The sequence below is a fragment of the Teleopsis dalmanni genome, chromosome 1, assembly GCF_002237135.1.
Source record: "Teleopsis dalmanni isolate 2A chromosome 1, ASM223713v2, whole genome shotgun sequence".
In the NCBI taxonomy this organism is placed as follows: Eukaryota; Metazoa; Arthropoda; class Insecta; order Diptera; family Diopsidae; genus Teleopsis; species Teleopsis dalmanni.
Window position 1 is genome coordinate 112,164,805 of NC_051846.1, and position 21,323 is coordinate 112,186,127.

General features: G+C 29.1%; 1 protein-coding gene across 4 annotated transcripts in view; it reads right to left on the bottom strand.

Moving 5' to 3' along the window:
- Positions 1-20,184, bottom strand: part of LOC119676654 (calpain-D) — a 29,199-nt gene extending 9,015 nt beyond the window's left edge. Inside the window, exons 1-4 of one of the 4 annotated variants that reach the window (XM_038087915.1) lie at positions 20,044-20,183; positions 19,807-19,986; positions 9,359-9,900; positions 52-931 (exon numbers count right to left, since the gene is read on the bottom strand). In XM_038087915.1, the coding sequence (XP_037943843.1) occupies positions 52-931; positions 9,359-9,900; positions 19,807-19,856 (1,472 nt within the window). In that variant the 5' untranslated portion in view covers positions 19,857-19,986; positions 20,044-20,183. Of the gene's footprint in view, positions 1-51; positions 949-9,358; positions 9,901-15,738; positions 15,966-19,806 lie in introns of those variants that run through there. The other 3 variants (XM_038087908.1, XM_038087921.1, XM_038087926.1) reach the window with 3 other exon arrangements.
- Positions 20,185-21,323: the final 1,139 nt, after the last annotated feature.

A 21,323-nucleotide genomic window follows, 5' to 3' on the forward strand; every position in this document is an offset into this window, starting at 1 on the left:
ACAAAATAAAATTATTGAAATGATTAAAAATAATTGCATATGCTTTCATACATTTTTGATTCACTTGTTTTTTTTGGACCTTTCCATACTTTAGCATAGATAAAATGTTCATCATTAATTTCATCTGTAGCATTTGTGCCCAATGGAATGAAAGAATTCACAGTTTCCAATTTGCCCGCATCTGATTTACATAAATCGATTGTTGAATATAAACTATTTACATTAGTCTTTGATGGAATAGCTTCGCTCATATTATCAGTTTTTTTAAATTCTGCACTAAATTTTAATTTATGCGAATCACAGTCAATGTTGTTGTTAGAGAAACAAATTAATGACTTCTGTTCTTCATTCGGAACATTTAAGACTTCATTTGATTTGTTTTTTAATTTATCCTTTTTATTCACGATTGCATAAATGGGCTGGTCATTTGTTTCATCTATCCACTGATTATTTGATGCAATCGGATTAACTGCTTTTACTCTTGATTTTTTTTTACCAACTAAATCATTTTCATATATATGATCTTCATGCGAAGAAATTTCTCTTGATTTATTTAACGTCGTCAACTCCGCTGTAACGTTTAGATTATCTATAGATTCTTCTGTTGGAATCGGAGGATTAATTTTATCACGATGCTGTTGATTAAAATTTTGACTATTTTTTAAATTCTGAACAGAACCAGGGTTATGAATATTTAATTCATTTGCCCAATCATTCTCTGCAATGCATACATTGTTGGGTGATTCATTTAAGTTCCGAGAATTGGATTCAGTTTTTGATGCTTGTGATAACGTTGTTGTTAATGTAAAATTGCATTCCGTTTCGTTTTTTTTTCTTTGTAACAAGTTTATGGAATCTTTACTTTTTGTGTTTTTTTCATCGCCATCTTTACTATCAGGATCTCTGCACTTTAGCGAACTTTTGACATCTCCTAGCAAATACATATTACTATGAAAAAATTGTCGTACAATTTATTTACTATATTAAAAGAACTTTAAAACAGTTTCATATTGTAAATGGAATAAAGTTATAAAAAGTATAAACAGTAAATATTTAATTCATTATTTTAGATATATGTTTCATTTAATGAAATTTAAATGTATTTCTTTTAAAAGTAATACGTGTTAACTATTTCAAAACACTCGTTGGGAAATATTAAAAAAATTTAACTTTTTCTTCAATGGATACAAAAAAGTATGTCATAGTTTGGAAAAAATTTTTAAAAAAACTTTTCTCTTGGATTCAATCTAGATTTACTCCCGATTTGTCAAATTTTGTTGGCCAATCGAACATTTATAGAGTAATTTAACATGTTTTGTAGTAACATCTATTAGTAAATAATCAGAATTGATAAAACTCTTAATTTAAATAACACAAATAAGTGGTACGTTGACTTTGATTGTAAACAGACGAGTCCACGACTCAAAGTTATAATTTAAAGCATCCATTAATTGAAAAATATTAATTTCATATCACAAAAATTAGATAAACCTTGTTAAATATAAAAACATAGAAAAACATAGAATGTAACTTGCAGCAAATTCAGAATTGCAACTTCAAAATGACCTAACACGCGAAACATCGATGCTAACCAGTAACTAATTAACTATAGTAAAGTAATTGTAATTGATTTAAAAAATATACACATTTCAGTTTAATTAAATATTAAAGAAAACCTATATATAGTATACCCTGGAGAGATTCAATAAATAAATAATTCTAAATAAATAATTCTATTGAATTCTACTTTCGGTTGAATTTTAACTTATTGTTTTTCTATATACAGTGAAACTCGAACTCCTATGTACAAACTTTGAATTTTCAACAACTCTTCTTATATTTTGTTCTCCATAAGTCGAATTTTTGGTTTGCCTTTATATTTTCACATACTTTTGTCAGTTACTTTTCTAACTTGCACGACATTATTGGATCCTGACTTTCGACGACACTTAGAGGGCTAACAACTGCTATTATTATTGTAAATTTCGATGATGGATGATGGAGTTGTGCTTATTGGCAATGAGCAGTAGCCTTTCAATCACAAACATGGGTAAAAGAAATTTGACACGATTTGACAATCACCGAAAAAATTGATTTAATTGTTGAAGTAGATAAATGTGATAAAAAGAAAAAAGATATAGGAGAAAAATATGAAATTCCTTAAACTTGGAGAGTTCTCTTATAATAAACGTAAACGGGTTATAATATATAAATATGATGACGTGGAAGAAGCTATGTTGCAGTGAATAATTAGTGGAATAGCAAAAAGTCTACATCTGTCGGGTAGTATTATTAGAGAAGAGGTAAAGAAGTTTGCAGACACAATAAAAGCTGTTTGCCGCAAATAAAGACCCGATCAAGACAATTTGAACATTTATTTATTCCAAAGCAAAATAATATTAATTAAATATTAATATTAATTAAATATTAATATTAATATTAATTAAATATTAATATTAATATTAATTAAATATTAATATTAATATTAATTAAATATTAATATTAATATTAATATTAATATTAATATTAATTAAATATTAATATTAATATTAATTAAATATTAATATTGTTACGAATTTGATCAGTGTAGCAATGAAATGTTTAAATATTATTTAAACATTATGTCAATTGATATTTTTAAAAAAAATAAGTAGTTGGAATTTGTTTTGAGTGAAGCTGGTTTTACTAAATTTGCTGCTAGCAAATACTAGTTATTTTTAATACAACAAATATAATAAGTATAGTTTCTCCAATTTTAAAAGTTCGTTTCATTTTTACAAAATCCTGTGATTCGAATGAACACGCAGGCGATTACGTAACAATATTAATATTGATTAAATATTAATATTAATATTAATGAATAAAGTATTCGTGTTGCTGTAAAGCTAGACTTTCTTTGTATGGTGACAAAGAAGCTTTATTAAAATTTAGAGGGATTTTGAATAGCAAAGAAAGAAATAAAGGACAAACACAAAAATTTATTTTAATTTTATTGAAGTTTGGTTGACCATACAATGCTGTTTCGAGTATTGCCAAGTACTCTTCATCAGTGGTCTTTGGAATAATCGAATTTTTATTTAATTTGTTTATAGTCCGTATATAATTTGTTTGGACTGCAAGTACCAGGCTTAGAACTCGTGCCTGTCAAATTAGAAGGCTAATCCTCAAATTTAGCTGATAAAGCTGATAAAGATATAAAGCTGATAAAGACAGCAAATAAAGCTTAAAATAAAAAGTGTTGGCAACAGACACAAAAACTAAATAAATTGCAACTCACGAAGTCGTGTTATTGTGCAATAAAAAAATGTTCAAGTATCTTTACAAAAACAAAAAAAAACAATAAATAAATTTATTTATTTATAAATTTAAAATTTTAATTAAACTTCTTTAAGACAAAGAATCGAATCAAGCTGTAGTCAGCAGAAACGCTACCTCTGTTAACGACACTTGGACAGCAGTTAATAATCGTAAACGTCAACGCGATAGTCCAAGTAAAAATCAAACAAAGCTAGACTCATACTGGCTAAATGGACCTGTCAAACCAAACCGATACAGGTAGATGACTCTGAAGAAACTAAAGAATTGTTAAAAAATAATGATACTTCTTCAAACATACTGAAACCTCCACCTATATTTATTAATTAGATATATTGCATCAAACCTTTAATCAATGTATTAAATGAACATGCGCCAAATCAATTCAACTTAAAAATACTATATCCAAGACAAGTAAGAGTTCAACCTTCTACATCAGACTCTTACGTAAGGATTGTAAAACAGTTAGAGTTCAACACACAAAAGGATAGTGTCACCGCAAACCCAAGTGTATCAAGTGCGCTGGAAATTATGCTTCTTTTAATTCTAAAAGGAAATGCAGATCCAATGATGTCAAATGTGTTTTATATGGGGGAAATCATTCTGCCAACTACAAAGAATGTCAAATCTACAAAAACCGGAAGAAAAAAAATGAATCCCCAATTAAAGTTTAGGGTACCAGAACTGCAAATTCAAAAAAATCCGAATTCTCATTTATCACAAACATTCACACAAATAGTGAAGTCAGACACAAGTAGCGCAACAGAGGTGAAGCCAATTTCAAATAATTTTAGGGAAGAATTCCGAGAGATGACAACGCTGTTAAAGCAAATGATGTAATAAATCGTAATAAAGGCCAATTTAGTGATCAACTTGACTACTAAACAAAATTCTTAATTTAGTCGTATACATATGGAGCGCAAATGGATAAAAACAATCTTAAAAATAAACCAGGTCGACATAATAATAAATAACCCTAACGAAGTTTGTCACACATCCTAATGATGGTTCTGCGGTCGATAAAACATAAAATAAAACCATATTGCAGGAATGAAATTCAGACAACAAACATTGTTGTACAAACTAAAGAAGGCGACATGACTTTCTCATCATTCTAGAGCCCACCGCGTCACAGTATCTCGAAGGATATATGTATATTATTTTTTTAGTTGTTTGGATCTAGGTTTCTAGTAGGCGGAGATTTTAATGTCAAACACTTATGATAAAATGGAAGAAGAAAAATAGAAGATAGAATGGATAGAAGATGGATAGAAGAAAAATACCTGACTTAATTGATTTTGCGGTATCAAAGGGGGTATGTATCGAGACAACTACCTGTAAGTTCAATTTCGAATTGTCATCTGACCATTCGCCAATAATAATCACCCTCAATGACTGCTGTGAAATTATGGGAAAATGTATTCTTCATAACAAAAAATACTGGCTGGAACAGTTACCATCAACTAATTACAATTGGTCTAAATACCGAAATCAGATTAAAAACTGAATCTGATGTAACTGAAGCAGTATAGCATTTTAACTCTTCTGCCAAATGTCTGCATGGAAATCAACTCCACCTTTTTTTAAAAGTGTTAAGCAAGATTATCCATTTAACATTAGATACTTGATCAAAACTCGCTTAAACAAATTATATAAACTCGTTAAATCCTTCTTATAAAGTATAACAATAATCGCACGTCTCTATACCTCCAAAATCTAAGTGTTTCAGGTGATACAAAATACTCCCTTTGGAAAGCCATAAAAAAGAGGAACAGACCGATTGATTAGCAACCACCTATATGCAAAATCGACAACTCATGGGCTAAAAGCGATATTGAAAAAGCAGAAATATTCGCGTTATATTTGGACCAGGTCTTTAAACCAAATGATAACCAAAATATGCCTGATATAATGAAACAAAGGATAAAGTTTTTACAAGAGAATTACCAATTAAAACTTCCAATTAAAAAATATTCTATTAACGAAGTTAGGGATGTAATAGCGAAGTTAAAAGTAAAAAAAGCTCCAGGATACGATTTGATCACAGACATGGCCCTGCAGCAGGTACCACCAAATGGATTTGTATTTTTAACTCATTTAATTAACGCTGTGATAATAAGGGGGTTTATTTCGCCACAGTGGAACATAGCGTAAATTTCCATGTTACCGAAACCAGAGAAAAGCCTAGAAAACGTTAAATCATATCGCCCAATAACTCTACTTCCGATCCTGTCAAAAGTTATGGAAATCCTGTTTCTAAAGCGCCTTACACCGATTATTTAACAAAACAAACTCATCCCTGACCATCAATTCGGCTTTCGTCAAAAACATAGCACAATAGAACAAATTCATAGACTTGTCAGACATATCCATAGTACGATAGATGGTAAGAAATATTGCACTGCGGCATTTATAGATATTTTACAAGCTTTTGATCGAGTATGGCATGAGGGCCTTCCCTTCCACTAAATTTTTTCATATTTATTAAATCATACCTCTCGGCAAGGCACTTTTTCATTAAGCATGGAAACAAAACTACAATACTTCATGATATAGGAGCAAGAGTACCTCAAGGTAGCATAATGAGACCAATGCTTTATCTTCTATATACTGCGGATCTTCCCCTTACTGATGAGAGTTATCGGTACATTTGCAGACGACACAGCTATTTTATTAGTTGACAGTGACCCAATCCATGCTTTCACCAAATTACAAACCTGCCTTAACAATGTTGCTCTATGGATGAAAAACTGGCGTATCAAACGGAATGTATCTGTTCAGGTAACATTTACTACAAAACGTTTTACGTGCCGGTTTTAATAAACAATACTCAATTACCACAAGCTGTATAAACAAAATACTTGGGCATACATCTGAATAGTAAACTAACCTGGAAATCACACATATTTAAAAAGCGTAAAGCCTAGGGTCTTAAATTGCGAAACTTATTTTGGTTCCTCAGCCCAAATTCCAATCTATCACTCGACAATAAGCTGCTCATATACAAAACTGTAATAAAATCTACATAGACTTATGGAGTACTACAGCAGACTCAAATCTGGCAATTATCCAGCGTTTTTAATCTAAAACACTATGAATGGTAACAAATGCACATTGGTATATAACGAATAAACAGCTACATAAACAACCACGTGTTCCGACAATTAAGAAAGAAATATCTCGTATTGTAAAGAATTACGCTCATCGCATATATATGCATCCAAACCCGCTGGTTACACACCTGATGTCTCCTCCAACACTTCTACAAGGCTAGAAAGAAAAACATTGAGAGACGTTTTAGATATGTGTATATATATGTAGGTCACATACTTCTATTTTAAGTATATATGGATATGTCACTGGACATAGTCCATGCGTGCCTTTCTTTTTTCAGATCGTAATAACTATTATATTCATATTAATATATATTACTTATTGTTATTCAGACCTGACAGATAAAATAAATTGATTTAAAAAAAAAACTTCAAAATTTTAGCGTCACTTCACTTATAAAATATAGCGTGATCGTTATATGATGCAATATTGCGAAGGATAGCGGAATTAATATGAAACGATTTTTAGTATGCATTTTGTTATTGTTTTATATTTGAATTAAAGCAAAGTACACATTTCCAAATATGCAAAAACAAAAAGCACTTGCCTATTTCTAGCAGGACTTGTTCAAAATTAAAATCAATACCGCATTTGAAATCATGCGTTTATTATTATCATATGAGCATTTATATTCTCTTTGGTTCATATTTCTTTGGTTCTAATGTTGCTCTAAAAATTTGAGTGAGAAATTGAGCATAAAAAGGGTCTACCACTAGACTCGCAGTGTGATCAACGAATTTGTTCCTGATGCACACTCTATGTATTAAATACTCATTGGAATAAGGCGCGTACTACACATCAGATTTGGTTGTACAACTTGTCTGTTGAAATGCAAAATCTGTGCCAAATCTGATATGTAATACCTATATTATAAATAAAATTATTATATATATTATATAATATATAATATAATTATTATATTATATATGAGCGGAGTTTTTAAATTGTTAGTCTTACAAAACTACTGATATTACATAAATTGTAATTAAAAATGCATTTTTAAATGTATTTTTTTTTAGACGCCATAATTTTCAGTAATCAATACAATGAAAATAACCAAGACGCGTAGTACACGGCGTGGCCGTGAATTCTGACAACATCAAACACTAACTTTGACTTGTAACAAAGTTTTTGTTTTGTCACAGACAAATAATATACAGATTGCGAATGCAGAACAAAAATATGGACCCCTTTAATTTTACGGTAGCCAGCTAAAAGCACAATCAGCTTTGAATTGTAGAACAATTAAGACAAACCAAAGCTGTGTATAAAACATTGATCTTAAGTGTTCGAAACACACGAAAGAGCTGTTGAATGTGCATATGAGAAGGTGTGTGATATAGTATAGAAATTGTTGCTATATTTTCTATTCATATTGCTAGTTTGGGTGCTTGTGTGATTTATATGTTGACAATTTTCTGTTTTGCGAACTTATGCTTCCATAGTTTTACTGCATCAAGACGAAAGGGCAATCAGTGAAGTGCAATTTTTTGTTTCCATATTTACAAAATTTGGTTTCTTTTGGGTTAAGAGGAAATAGAGAGGAAAGGGCGTTCAATAGTAGTTAAACACGAAGAAGCGTTGTTTACTGTTGAATGGACACACAAACACACAAATTCAAAGAAATAGTCTTTGCTTTTTGTATACATTTTTTTCTAAAATATATGATTGACTTTGTGTGCATGCAATGCACAACGTTTTCCAAATTATTATAAATTTGATTTCTGATGAAATTTTATACTAGTCTCATATATTTTGATATGAGTTTTGCCTATTATGAGGTGAGTAAACACCGGCAGTAGCCGAACCATAGTTGTTGTTAGTGCAAATGGTATTAATATGTATGGCAGTGAAGATAGTACTATCACCTGTACTAGCCATGATATTATGAAGTATGTTAATAAATACCAAGTTGTTAAATATCTATTTATGTTGTATATTTTAATATGCAATTAATTAAAGCGTTTGAGATTTCAAACGGCCTTTGTCAAACAATGGAATTATGGATATAAAGAACATTATCTTTGCAGAAATATAAAACAAACAAAAAATAACAGCAATACAATAATTCTTTTGGGTTAAGTTTGTGTAGCTTGATGAAATCTGTTCTGTTGTAACCTTATAACTTTTACATTTAGACCTCTAATTTCCCGTCAACAACATTGATAATCTTGTATCTGTAACGACCAGAATTTACGGATTATATCACTACTTTTAAAAAAGTAGTGGTCTATCACACCTACAGACCAAATGCTATGATATGTAAATGCAATGATAATTTGACTGTTACTTTTGAATTTTTACTAAACAAGGTATGGCAATTTTTTTTTAAAAGTCCATCAATCATCTTCCTTCATGATTGAAGAAAATCTAATACGAAAAATGTACACCATTTTTAAAGCAATTTTTCACAATTTTTACTCATATTTTTTGAACTATCCATATTATAAAATGACAAACATTAAACTAACGTAACATATGATCCCTTGGATAGTTGTTTGTTTGACATATCACTAAAGCAAAGCAATGCTATGAAATCAAAACAATGCAATGGACAACTCCTTATATAACGATCATTAAGACGGCATGTGGTGAAGATTATCTAAGTGGTACGACATTAATACCATAAGAAGCGATAGCTATACTTTATTCAACAATTTCAAGAGTGCATTAACAATCCCTTTATATATTTAGTTCAGTCCATTTAATAATAGTAGTTAATAGTAGACAAAATAGTAGTTAATAGTAATAATAGTAGACAAAATAATCCTTTTAAATTATGTACTATAAATTGTTAAAGAAGATAGAAAGATAAAAAAGTATTCAAAACCGATTTTTCACACTGAAATATTCATATGTTAAAGAAACCAATATATTAAAAAATTTTTAATCCTAATTATAATTTATATAAATTATATATAACGCTTACCAAAAATTTTTTTTAAAATAGATCCATTACTTTTTTGCATGAAGTTTTCAGGTATATTAAAAATATCCTTTCGGTTGTTCACAAAACATATATGGCAGCTGCGGCATGAAAAAAACTTTTCTGTGGTAAGACTTTGTGTTCTTCGGAAGCATTTTAGTTGTTTTGAGTGCTTCTTTGAAATCTTATTACTGTCTTGAACATCGTTAGATGATTGCTTTTTATGGGTAATATTATTGGTAGGTAACTTAGAACACTGCTTTCTCGTAATTAGAGTTTCTTTATAAATTGGAGCTAAACCACTGACACTGTCACATATGATACAATGCCATGTAACAGAACTATTATCTGTATCGCATTCCTCGCAAATCCATCGACGGTTTAGTGACGGATTTGAAAAATGATGATATAATTCTATTGAGTTTTTAACATATTTTCGCGCATCTTCACAGTCTACGCAATTACCAGACAGTTTTTGTAATTTTCTTTGTGGTCTTCTTAAACATCCTCTTAATAATGATTTGTATACTTGTTTATACTCTGACCTGAAAATAAATTTTATAAAATATTGTAAGCATATGTATAAAACAAGATTCCTTCGTAATAAAGAATACAAACATACTCGTTGAAGATTGTATATGCCATGAAAGAAATTCACTTTAATATTAAACTTAAAAAATCCTAAAGTTAAGATGATTGATTTGCTAATATCTCAATTAGAGATACGTATAATTCAATATATTCTTTTATACGAGTTAAAAAAATATGTATAAATTTAGATGCGGCCATAATGAAAAAATTAGGTATGAGTCTATTTAAAATTTTACCATATTGTATGTATGGCGTGTTAAAAAATACGCTAACATAATACCGTGGAAATGAATAATTTCTAATTTATTTTTGCTTATGAATTATTATTTGATTTGATTCTGAATTAAATTATCTTAGCTATATGTCAAGGGTAATATTTTTTGCTTATTCATTTTCAGCATTTATATAAATATTAGCAGGTTTACCAAAATGGGAATACCAAACCAATCGGGATGTATCGCCTGAATTTTATTGGAATGTCGGTTGGTATAATGAATATGCGCGTAAACAAGCTATTTTCTCCCCTGAACTTCTCATTATCATTATAATTGATTCAATTAAGTGAAAAAAAATGGTTGATGAACGAATTTCCAAACGCAAATTGTGTGGCGGTAGTTCTGGCAAATCAAGCAAATTTAAGACTTCAGTAGAATAATTTGACATTCTTGTGTTCATCTGCTACCATGTCGATTGATTGACAAAATTTAATTACAAAGTAACACATTTCAATTTTAAAATTGATTTTATTGATATCTTAGTTCTTCGAAACCAGGATCGCACTTCCACAGAACAATGTCCAGATAAATTTGGCATGTATTTGAAAACATACTTCGTATTAATTTATCTTTCGAACTAACAATATTACAAAGGTTTCTGGCAATTTGATGAGTTATATGTCTTCATTAAGACTTGTATTTGCGTTACTAATATTTAGCAAATCGAAAAAACTTCTTCGGGTTAATTGTTTTATACTATACTTAGCCCATAATATATATGCTTTCATGAATGTGGAATAGCTGACAATGCATGTCTAAAGTCACCTGAAAGTAAAATTAGAGTGTCACCAAAACTATCGTTAGCATTGAAATCTTCAAGTGTTCAATTTAATGCTTCAAATGAATGCTTAAGTGGCATTTTTTTATGTTGCATACTGAACTTTTATTTATCTGCAAGTTTAATAACAAATTTAGTCCCAAATTGGCGGTTTTTCTACAATCTAATAATTTAGCAGCGATTCCAGATGATACAAATGCTAAAGCATTTTAGCAGTTGTTATTTCATTTGAACTTTTGCGAGAATGACTAAATGAGCGAGAAGGACTGTCAGCTTCTTTAGCATTATCAACTCTATTTTAAATATGAAAGAATCTTAGTTCTTATAAATAAAAAAAAATTTAACCCCGATATACCAATCTACCGGCCGTTTAGATAATTATTATTTTTGTTAGTAAGTTCAAATACAAATTATATAAAAAAAATTAATGGTTATTAATCTAGCTAATAGCATTGATGAAAAAAGAGTTTAAATGTACTCTATTTATGGCAATACAAATTGCTTATAAAGCGTGGAATAGTGTCAGCAGATCTTGAATTCAAAACTGCTTCTGGGCTTGCGGTTTTAACATAATAAAGATTTAAACGATAATTTATGTCAAGTCGAACAATTTGACATAGATTATCTATTTGACCTTATATGTCAGAACTTTGAAAATGTCGCCCTTTTCGATGATTATGTGAATTTTGTTAATAACGTGGCAATATCTGGTATGTTAACAGATAACGACATTTTCGAAGAAGTTGCCGCTATTAATAATGAGAGCGATAAGGATGACCCCTTCCACCGGTGAAGAAGAACTTATAACGAATCAATAAGCCAAGTCGACCATTCAACAACTACGATATTTTGTTTCAAATTATGCTGTCCAAAAAAAAAATGTTTTTGATTGTTTATTAAGTTTGGAAAAATCAATTGAAGAGATAGCGAAAGAATCTGAAGCAATCAACAACTACAAAGGACTAGCCGGCGCAGCACATTATTTTTTTCTTTGAAAACACTCGGGCAACGGTACGAGAAGTTAACTTCTGTTTAATAAAATTATCATTTTATACTATCAGCAGCTGAGGTTTATTAGTGATATTTTGTGAGAGACAAATGGAAATAAATAAATTTGGGTCTGGCGGTTGGTATTGATTGCCGCGAACTTATAAGACTAAAATTTACTGCGAATATAGTGATATCTTGATACTATATCGATGGAACTGTCGAATAAGGGTTCCAAATCTTGCAGTTGATATTAGTTGCCAGGAAATGGACCCAAGTACTAATTTAATTTCAAATAAGCGGTGGTCGGTTCTTGCTGACATGTTAATTAAGGTACTGTTGGGGTAGTGATTTTTTAAAACGGTGTCGTGTTTGTTTCTTTCCTTTTTTTTTTTAAACCACTGAGAAAATTTCCTCCCTAGCAGACTTGGTACATGGTACAATGACTTTATATATATAAATTTTTTAAAAATCTTTAGTTTGTGAAAAAAAAAATCAAAATTTAAAATAAACGAATTAAAATTAAGTTTAAATTAAAACAAACTTTATAACAAAATGTTAAATTGTGAGTTAAAGATATGATGATAATTTATGAAATACAGTTAACACCTCCCACCTTACTGGTGTTACCATCTTAACACCACTTAAAAATAAATATGCAAAACATGCATATTTGCAGATTTCGTGTATTTGATTTTTATTGGTTTTATTGTTCGTTTGGTGTTTTATTAAGCCTCGTGAGCTCTTCATCGTTGTTGATAAGTTGTTTGGCGAATTTATTAGCGTGACTATTATGACATGCATTTCGTACTGTGGTTCCAAACTTTGAACCATTTAGTGGTTTTAGAAGTCTTAAGGTCTTCGTCATTGTTTATCAATTTATTATTTGGATATTTAGGTGACTCAGCGATTTTGCCATGATTTTCCTACAGTGATTCCAAACTTTCTCCATCACTCTTGGTATATTAAGATCTGTAATACACTGAGGCTATGATTGCATTAACAAGTCTTGCCTTAATTACTCTATTATCTGTAAATGTGATTTCATTATTAATCTATACCATAGCAAATAAAGTTAAAATTTTTGACAGTTCTGTGTAACTCGCTATGGAAAACTGTAAGGAAATTAAAATACCTGGAATACCTCAAATTCCTTAAGAATGGCGAATGATGACAAATTTATATAAAGACAAAGCATCGCTTTTGCACAACGCCTCTCTATGATATATGAGGTGAATAGGCAAAACAATTATAAAGACGTTCACATGATTTTTAAACGTATTGAGTACGTATTTAGTCCTACTGAGAAACAAAAAATTTTATACTAATAGGTGATTAACGAATTATCAGTTGTACAGGTTGTATCAGGTTGTACAGATCTACATGAAACTATTAAATAAGATTTTACAGAAAATATCTTTGATTTGTTGTCAGTTTTATGAACTATTTTCAAAAGATTTTTTATTATCAATTTTGAATTACTTTCGACATGACTGGAAGTAAACTGATTAGTCTATATGAAGCTAATTCAGTAACGGAATTACCTCCAACAATATTATTACCTCCAATTCTCCAACAATATTATTTTAGATACCTTCCATTAAATAAGAAAGATAATGCTTTACTCTTATAATAGTAAAACAATTTTTGAATATTTAATTGAGTCAGATATAGATCGCCAGTTTCAAAAGTTCTGTCAGTATTTTTGGATTTTTATCACATAGTCAGACGAAACTATTTTCTTTCAAATCATTGATTACTCATAATTCACAGCTTTTAATTATAGTTAATTATAGTTTTCTGTGCTTTTTACGGTAGTTAAAGGAATTAATTATTTCAGTTTTGGTATTATGGCACGCTGTTGTAAGAAAAACTGTAATAACTCAATTAGATGTATAGCAAGTGTAACAGCTTTATAGAATATTATTCTATTTATATTTTAAATCTGATTTTAAATTAAATTTTTTGGTATAACATATACCGGGAGATCATTTGCTTTAAAGCAAATTTTATTTTTACTTTACATTTATTTATTATTATTTTTTTTTAAATAATGCTATCAATTGCGTAATAAAATTTATTTTTAATTTTGCAATACTTTTACCGGTTTTGTAATTAAATTTGCTTATGGTTTAGTTTTATCAGCTATTTAAACGGTGTAATAAAATCAATGATGATACAAAATACGAATAATTAACGATTACATTCGTTGACAGATAACTGGAAATTTCGTATGTACTTCTAAAAATCGTCAGAATAGACGAATTTTTAGTGTTGGCAACCATGTGATTTGAGCTTCTTATTAGTTAAGCAATTTCAAAAAGGTTGAACTAAATAAGCCAGCAGTGTTAAAATAAGCAATTGTTCTTTTATGATATGCTTACAAAAGAAAAGACCTTCATTGGTAAAATGTGTAAAAGTAACGAATACAATAAAAAATGTGTAAAAGTAACGAATACAATAAAAAATCTAAATTCGTTACTCTGGCATTTCTTGTATAACGATTACAAAGTAACGGATAATTACATTTTTGGCATTACTACTGACCACATATTTTGGCCATTAAAAAAAAATGTTACCAACGCAATAGGCGAACTATTGTGAACCTTCATTCAATCATATCATATATCATATGTAAAAAAAAATTCAAAAATTTCATAAATTTTAAAATTTCGTTTCATATTAAAACATTTGTTCTAATATTAAGTTACTCGAAGTAAAACGTGAGTAAACTATAAGTAAAGTACAAACTAAGAGCGTAACACAAAAGGTATGTTCTATGTATGCACAGGTGCGTTCCACCAGCAAATTTTCGAGTTAATGAGAGCATCTGAGAGAGCGTAACATCTCATTTTATTTCAAGTAAAATTTGTGAGATGTGTGAATCAGCTGTTTTGGTTTGAATTTAAATTTTTGTATTGTTTATTTGCGCGGCATAAATCTTTTGCACGTTTTAAATATAAAAAACAAAACAATTTCTATAACAAAAAATATTATTACATACAAAAATAAGAAAACGATGAAGAATATGATCCCATTCCAGCGTTGAAAGCATGCTAACAGCATTCATTTCAAAGGATGAATAAATTTATACCCGTTTTATTAAAGTATTGAAATCCAAAGTAAATAAGTTTTAACTTCTAAATAATATCAGTGTGATGCATTTATATTAATGGATACAAATTCTATGATACGAAGCACCCAAATGGTGAAGTTCATAGTGTATGGCGAATTTTCATTAAAAATACTATACAACACTATTAAATAAAACAGTTTTAATAATGCCTTTTCAAACAGAATAGTATTGAAATTTAACAATTAAAAATAAAAATATAATTAATTAATTAATTCAATTCTACACCTGGTTTATGATTTCGTTCTAATATAAACACAGCAAGTAAAATTGTTAATAAAAGCTTTCATAGCAAAAGTAACAAAAACTCTAGAAAAATATGGAAACATAAAAAGTCAAGCACGGCTTTGGATCAGTTGGTTAAGGTGCGCTGATTCTGAGCTTCACATTTGGCAGGACCCGAATTCGATTCCTGGTACTTGCAGTCTCAAAAATAATTATTTACGAATAATTAAATACAAGAATTATTTCCATCACCACTGATGATGAGTATTTGGCAATACTCGAAACAGATGTATGGTCAGCCAAAAATTCAATTAATTAAAATAATATAAAAAAAAAAATAAAAAATTTCTGTTGTAGTTCACTACTGTTCGAAACACAGTTTTATAAAAAATACCTGCAAGCTATTTCCATTTGTATCGAATCTGGACTTATAAAAAGATTATTTCCGCTATTTATTACTTCCGTAGATTTTCAATGTCTACAAATTTCATAATATCAAACATTTCTTGATATACATAGTGTTGATTTTTTAGCTGACGGCAATTTTATTGTGTAAATGGATGAGTCTACGCAGACAATAATTATCAAATTTTTATTCCTTTCGTACCCACGATTTGAACGATTATGTACTTCTGTAAAAGATGAAACATGTTTAATGTTAATTTTGGTAACTTATGCGTCTTTAACTCTACTGATTTTCTTTCTTGAAAAACCAAAAATAAAAATATAATTTGAATTGCAATTCATTGAGATATTACAATCAAGATGAATATCTTCATTAAAGACATTCATTCAAAATAACGGAAAATTTCCTCCTTTTAAAAAACAAAATTTTTGGTATTAAACTAATATGTTAATAATTAAATATAAAGAAATATGGTTACTAAACAAATATTTCATGTTCACATCACATTGTTTTTGTTTACATAACAAAATTTACGCAGCAAAAATTTACTTAAAATATGTCTGTGCAAGTCAATAATGCATTTTTTTATAAAAATTTTATCAAAACACATTTGTGAATAAAAACAAAATGCACAACAAAGTTTTGCAATTAAATATATATTACAATAAAAAAATATGTACACTGTAACGAACCTTCCTGGCCGGGGTTTTACTCGCCGGATTCAAGGTTCAGTCCTACAATAAATTTATTTGATAGGAACAGTGGAATACGGTGGATGGTGACGTTGGTACGGTGATATGGTTTGAAGAAATGTGAATTTCTTCTCTATACAATGGATTTGACGTAGAAATGTTAATTTCGACGCCCCTGACAAAAGGTTTGAAGAAATGTGAATTTCTTCTTTATATGTACAATGGATTTGGCGTAGAAATGTTAATTTCAGCGCCCCTGACAAAAGGTTTGAAGAAATGTGAATTTCTTCTATATACAATGGATTTTGGCGTAGAAATGTTAATTTCGACGCCCCTGACAAAAGGTTTGAAGAAATGTGAATTTCTTCTTCATACAATGGATTTGGTATGGGTGATAATGTTCATGGGTTATTATCACCTTACCGAGTGATTTACTAACGAAAATTTGATTTCGTTATGAACAATAGAGTAATAGAAATTTATATTTCTATTACTATTAACGAAATGTTAATTTCGTTATTAATTATGATTTTTAATAGAAATGTGTATTTCTATTAAAATTAAAAAAAATAAAACAAAATAGAAATCGAGATGTAAATTTCGATTCTTGGTGTTTCAGCACATGTAATATAGAGCGACCTGTTCTTAGCTCGCTGTCTTGCTGAATCCCAGTCTACTGCGTTTGCTTCGCCTTTTATACTTGTGATGTGCGAAGCAAGCAGTATCTTTGTTCTTGTGATTTCAACGGTTCGTTGTTTACAAGTTTCTTTCTATTGTTGTTTGTTTTCTTGTTGTTTATTTTGTTTTTATTATATTTGTGTTGTTTGGTATTATTTGTGTAGTAAAATTTAGTTAGTGTAAATTTTATGTTACAACACCTTGTGAAAAATATAAACACCCAAAAACATGTTATGCACATGAAAAATAGCAACAAACACAAACGAACACAACTGATCTAGAAAAAAAAACATCATGAAGTCTCCAGGACAACAAGTATTTACATAAAGCGGTACATGAAAGATGGATGATGTTAAAAGGGGCATTTCATCAACTAGGAGCTTTCCTACAAATGTTGATATTTAATACGATGTAATACTAAGTGTTGCCAGGTGCAATTTGACATTTCCATTGGAAAGGTTGACATTTTTTAGCATAACGTGTAGAACGTGTTGTCATTGAATTGTGAATTTTTTTATTTACAGAGATTTGAAAAATTCATCTCGGCCAAAAAATGGAATTAACACGTGAACATTTTCGTGCGATCATTTCTCACAACTTTCGACGTGGATTATCACGACTAGAGTGCATTGAAGAACTCTAATCTTTGTATGGCGATGAAGCACCTTCCAATAGCACTGTGAAAAACTGGTCAACGACGAATTTCGTGAAGGTCGTCCAAAAACGGCCGTTGTGCTAGAGAACATTGATACGTGCGTGAACAGATAATGCAAGATCGTCATGTGTCATACCGTGAGAAAGAGGCATCCTTGGGCATTTCTCGCATCAGCATACCGCACATCAAGAAAAAAATGTGTGGTCAACGATTTTCTTCGCCAGAAGATGCTGTTGAAGCGTTCAAAAACCATGTTTTGCAGGTGTCTCAATCGGAGTGGAAAAAGTGCTTCGACAATTGGTTTGACCCAAGCCCATTATAAAAACAAAGGTAGTACTGAAGGTGGCACTGCTGAAGGGTGACAAAATTTTGGACCAAAAACCACACAAAAATTGATTTCTTCGATTACAAAACAAATAGTAGCTATTATTAAATAGAAGAGCTTGGCGACTAAATATTAATTTTTATCGAAAATATTTTTTTTAAATTTGTTTTTTAATTTTTGCGTTAGCTGTGCCAATAATTTTGTTCATCCAAATTTAGTTTTTTTTTTGGTTTTTTAATTTTAAAAAATTAATATAAAAGAATATAAAATGAATTTAAAAGCAAATTTAGCATTTTATCCAAAAAAAATTTTTTTTTGATTAAAAATCGCATCAATAACAGAATAAAAATAATGCTAAAGTTAAATTTGCTTGCTATGCAAAGATTTTGTTCGCCACTGTATTTAAAATCGGGCACATATCTGTCCTATCTGATGTTGAAACATCAAAATATGATATAAATCGTACAGCGATCTTGGTTGCGACATAAATATTTTGACAAACATTTCATTTGTTTTTAACTTTTTTTTTCTCAAATATCAGTTGAATTTATGTAATGTAATTAATTTTAATAAGTATATTTTTAATTTGAAGTGGAAAAAGGTAAAAAGTTTGTAAAAAATCGAGAGTAACAAAGTTTATCACCTGTCAGAGAAGTAAACATCGTTGAAGAATTTCAATTATACCGTCAAATAATTTATTACCAAATATACAAGTCTACAATATAAATTGTGTTCAAAAAGTGCGACTGGACAAAATGCTGCTAGTAAAGATCGGCTTTAGAAGAATCATTTTAGCAAATTGAAAGTGGACTTAATTGAAGATCCTAAAGATGTTACAGTTTAACGTATTAATCATTGAAATGTTCAATAGGAGATAGTCCTTCCCTGAAAATGTTTGTCCTTCCATTGTTCATTTTAGAGTTATGGAAGCAAATTTTGGTAGAAAATTTATACATTATTAACGTAATACCATAGAAAACAAATGTGCTTCACTTAGTTAAAATAGAGATGTATTTTTTTTATGAATTAAAATAAATATTTGATGATTTCTAATTATCATAATGTACAATATCACAAAGAAGTCAGCAAATTCTTAAAAGAGATTGGACTCAATATATAAGTCCAATCTCAGTGTCTTATAAGTTATAAGACACTTATAAAGTCTTAAGTGTTATAGAAAACATGAAGGCCTTTATAAAACGTAAGAATAATGCTTTATTCAGTTAAACTGGGGAAAAAACACTATCGCCGACTTTGAACTTTTTGGAACAAATTTACTTCCGACATTTTGCAATCTTTGTTTGTTGCCCTTCAAATGATCACTCCATTCATAAAATAAAATACACTATCGCAAAATCATTATGTCAACTTTTAGGCGCACATGTGTGTGTACATATATCCAAGTTTGCTCAATTACATTTGCTGTATTATTTGCACCACTAATTTTTTTTAGACATGTAATAAATATTTAATTAATTAAAATTATATAGTTCATAACTTTTTAAAATAAGTATTTAAGTTATAATAAAATTATTGATATTTAGGAACAAAAAATTGCAATTAATTCAATCAATTATTCGAAGGTTCACTGTGTTTTTAACAGAATTTTTTTTGACAATACCTAAATAACATAATCAATAATGTGAGAATGAATTTCTAAAAATAATCGATTGTTGACTACATTTTTTAATAATTCAATAAATTACCTATCTGCTAATAGTGTCTTATCTTGTACAATTATATTTTGCATTGGCATTAAGCTTTCAAGGCCGAAGGAAACTTCGTCTGCAGTATACTCGTTAGGACGTTCTTCACTGCAATTGAAACACCTTATGGATTCTGCTGAATTGACAAAATGGCACTTCGTGCAATTCCACTGCAATACACTAGAGGCATTCCTCATTATTATTGAACTTTTTAATGGATACTATTGAAAACATTACGTTCGACATGCTTGTAATATGACTGTATTAAAATTATTATTTTTATAATTCTTTGATGTTTCTACTTATCTACATCAACAATTCGTCTATGTTCACAAGAAAAACAACACATATGTAATACAACACAAAGGCTGCTTATCGCTCAAGCAGTCGATTAATTATCGGCAACAAAAATAGTTGCATACTGAAAGCGATTAATATTTATTAGACAAGCGGTCATCACAGAAACATATAAATATAACATTCTTTATCAAATAAAAAAAGTGTAATTGTGAGGAAATTCTCAAATTAAAAAATACTTTATAATCAAGTAAATGTTCAGGCTGAACATACAGCTGTTTTAGATTTTTAAAACTCTTAATTTCAATGTTCCCATTGCATTCAAAAAATCAGTTTATCCAATTTAGGTGACTAATGAAATTGATAAATACTGGATTCACACGATTGTACTGGTTGTAATTATAGCTGCACATTTCAAATTATTCTTGATTTAGATAGCAAAACAGGTTCAAATCAAAAAGATTTGTATGAGTATTTTGACAGCTGAAAATAAAATTAAAAAAAATAATATGACTAAGCTACGAAAAACAAGCGCAGCTGCCAAGGCCTTCGGCTCGGATATTATAAATTAAATTTTATTGACTAGATTACAGGCTTTATTACATTTATATATCAAAAATATATTTTTAACAGCAATTAACAGCGAGAACGTTATGGTGTGATGAGAGTAATTGATGAAAATGGAACGTTAATTTCAAATTATAACTGTAAAACTATATATAAATTTGTTTCAAATTTTTTTTTATTATGATTGTTGTATTTAATGTAATTAAAATATTAAATTTAGTATAATATATAGTTTTATTATAATAACTTTCATATTTTAATTGAAAAACTATATTTACATTTGTTTTTATTATGATTGTGTATTTAAAATAATTAAAATTCTAAATATAGTACAGTAGCAGTAGTAGTAGCTTTATTTTTACTTCATTTTAAAGTTATTATATTACATCGAAGTTATATAATAATTATAACACATATAATTATAATAAATATACATAAAGCTTACAGCTATGGCATTTTAGCCGTCTGCCGGAAGTTTAGATTAATCTAATAGCTAATTAACTAATAACTAATTAATCCAATTTTTATAAATATTAAATAGATATTCTTACTTATGAGCTCAATACAACATAAAAATGAAATTAAATTACTTTAACAAAAATAATAGATTTTATATAAGTTAATTTAAAAATCTTCATTAATAATATTTTGCC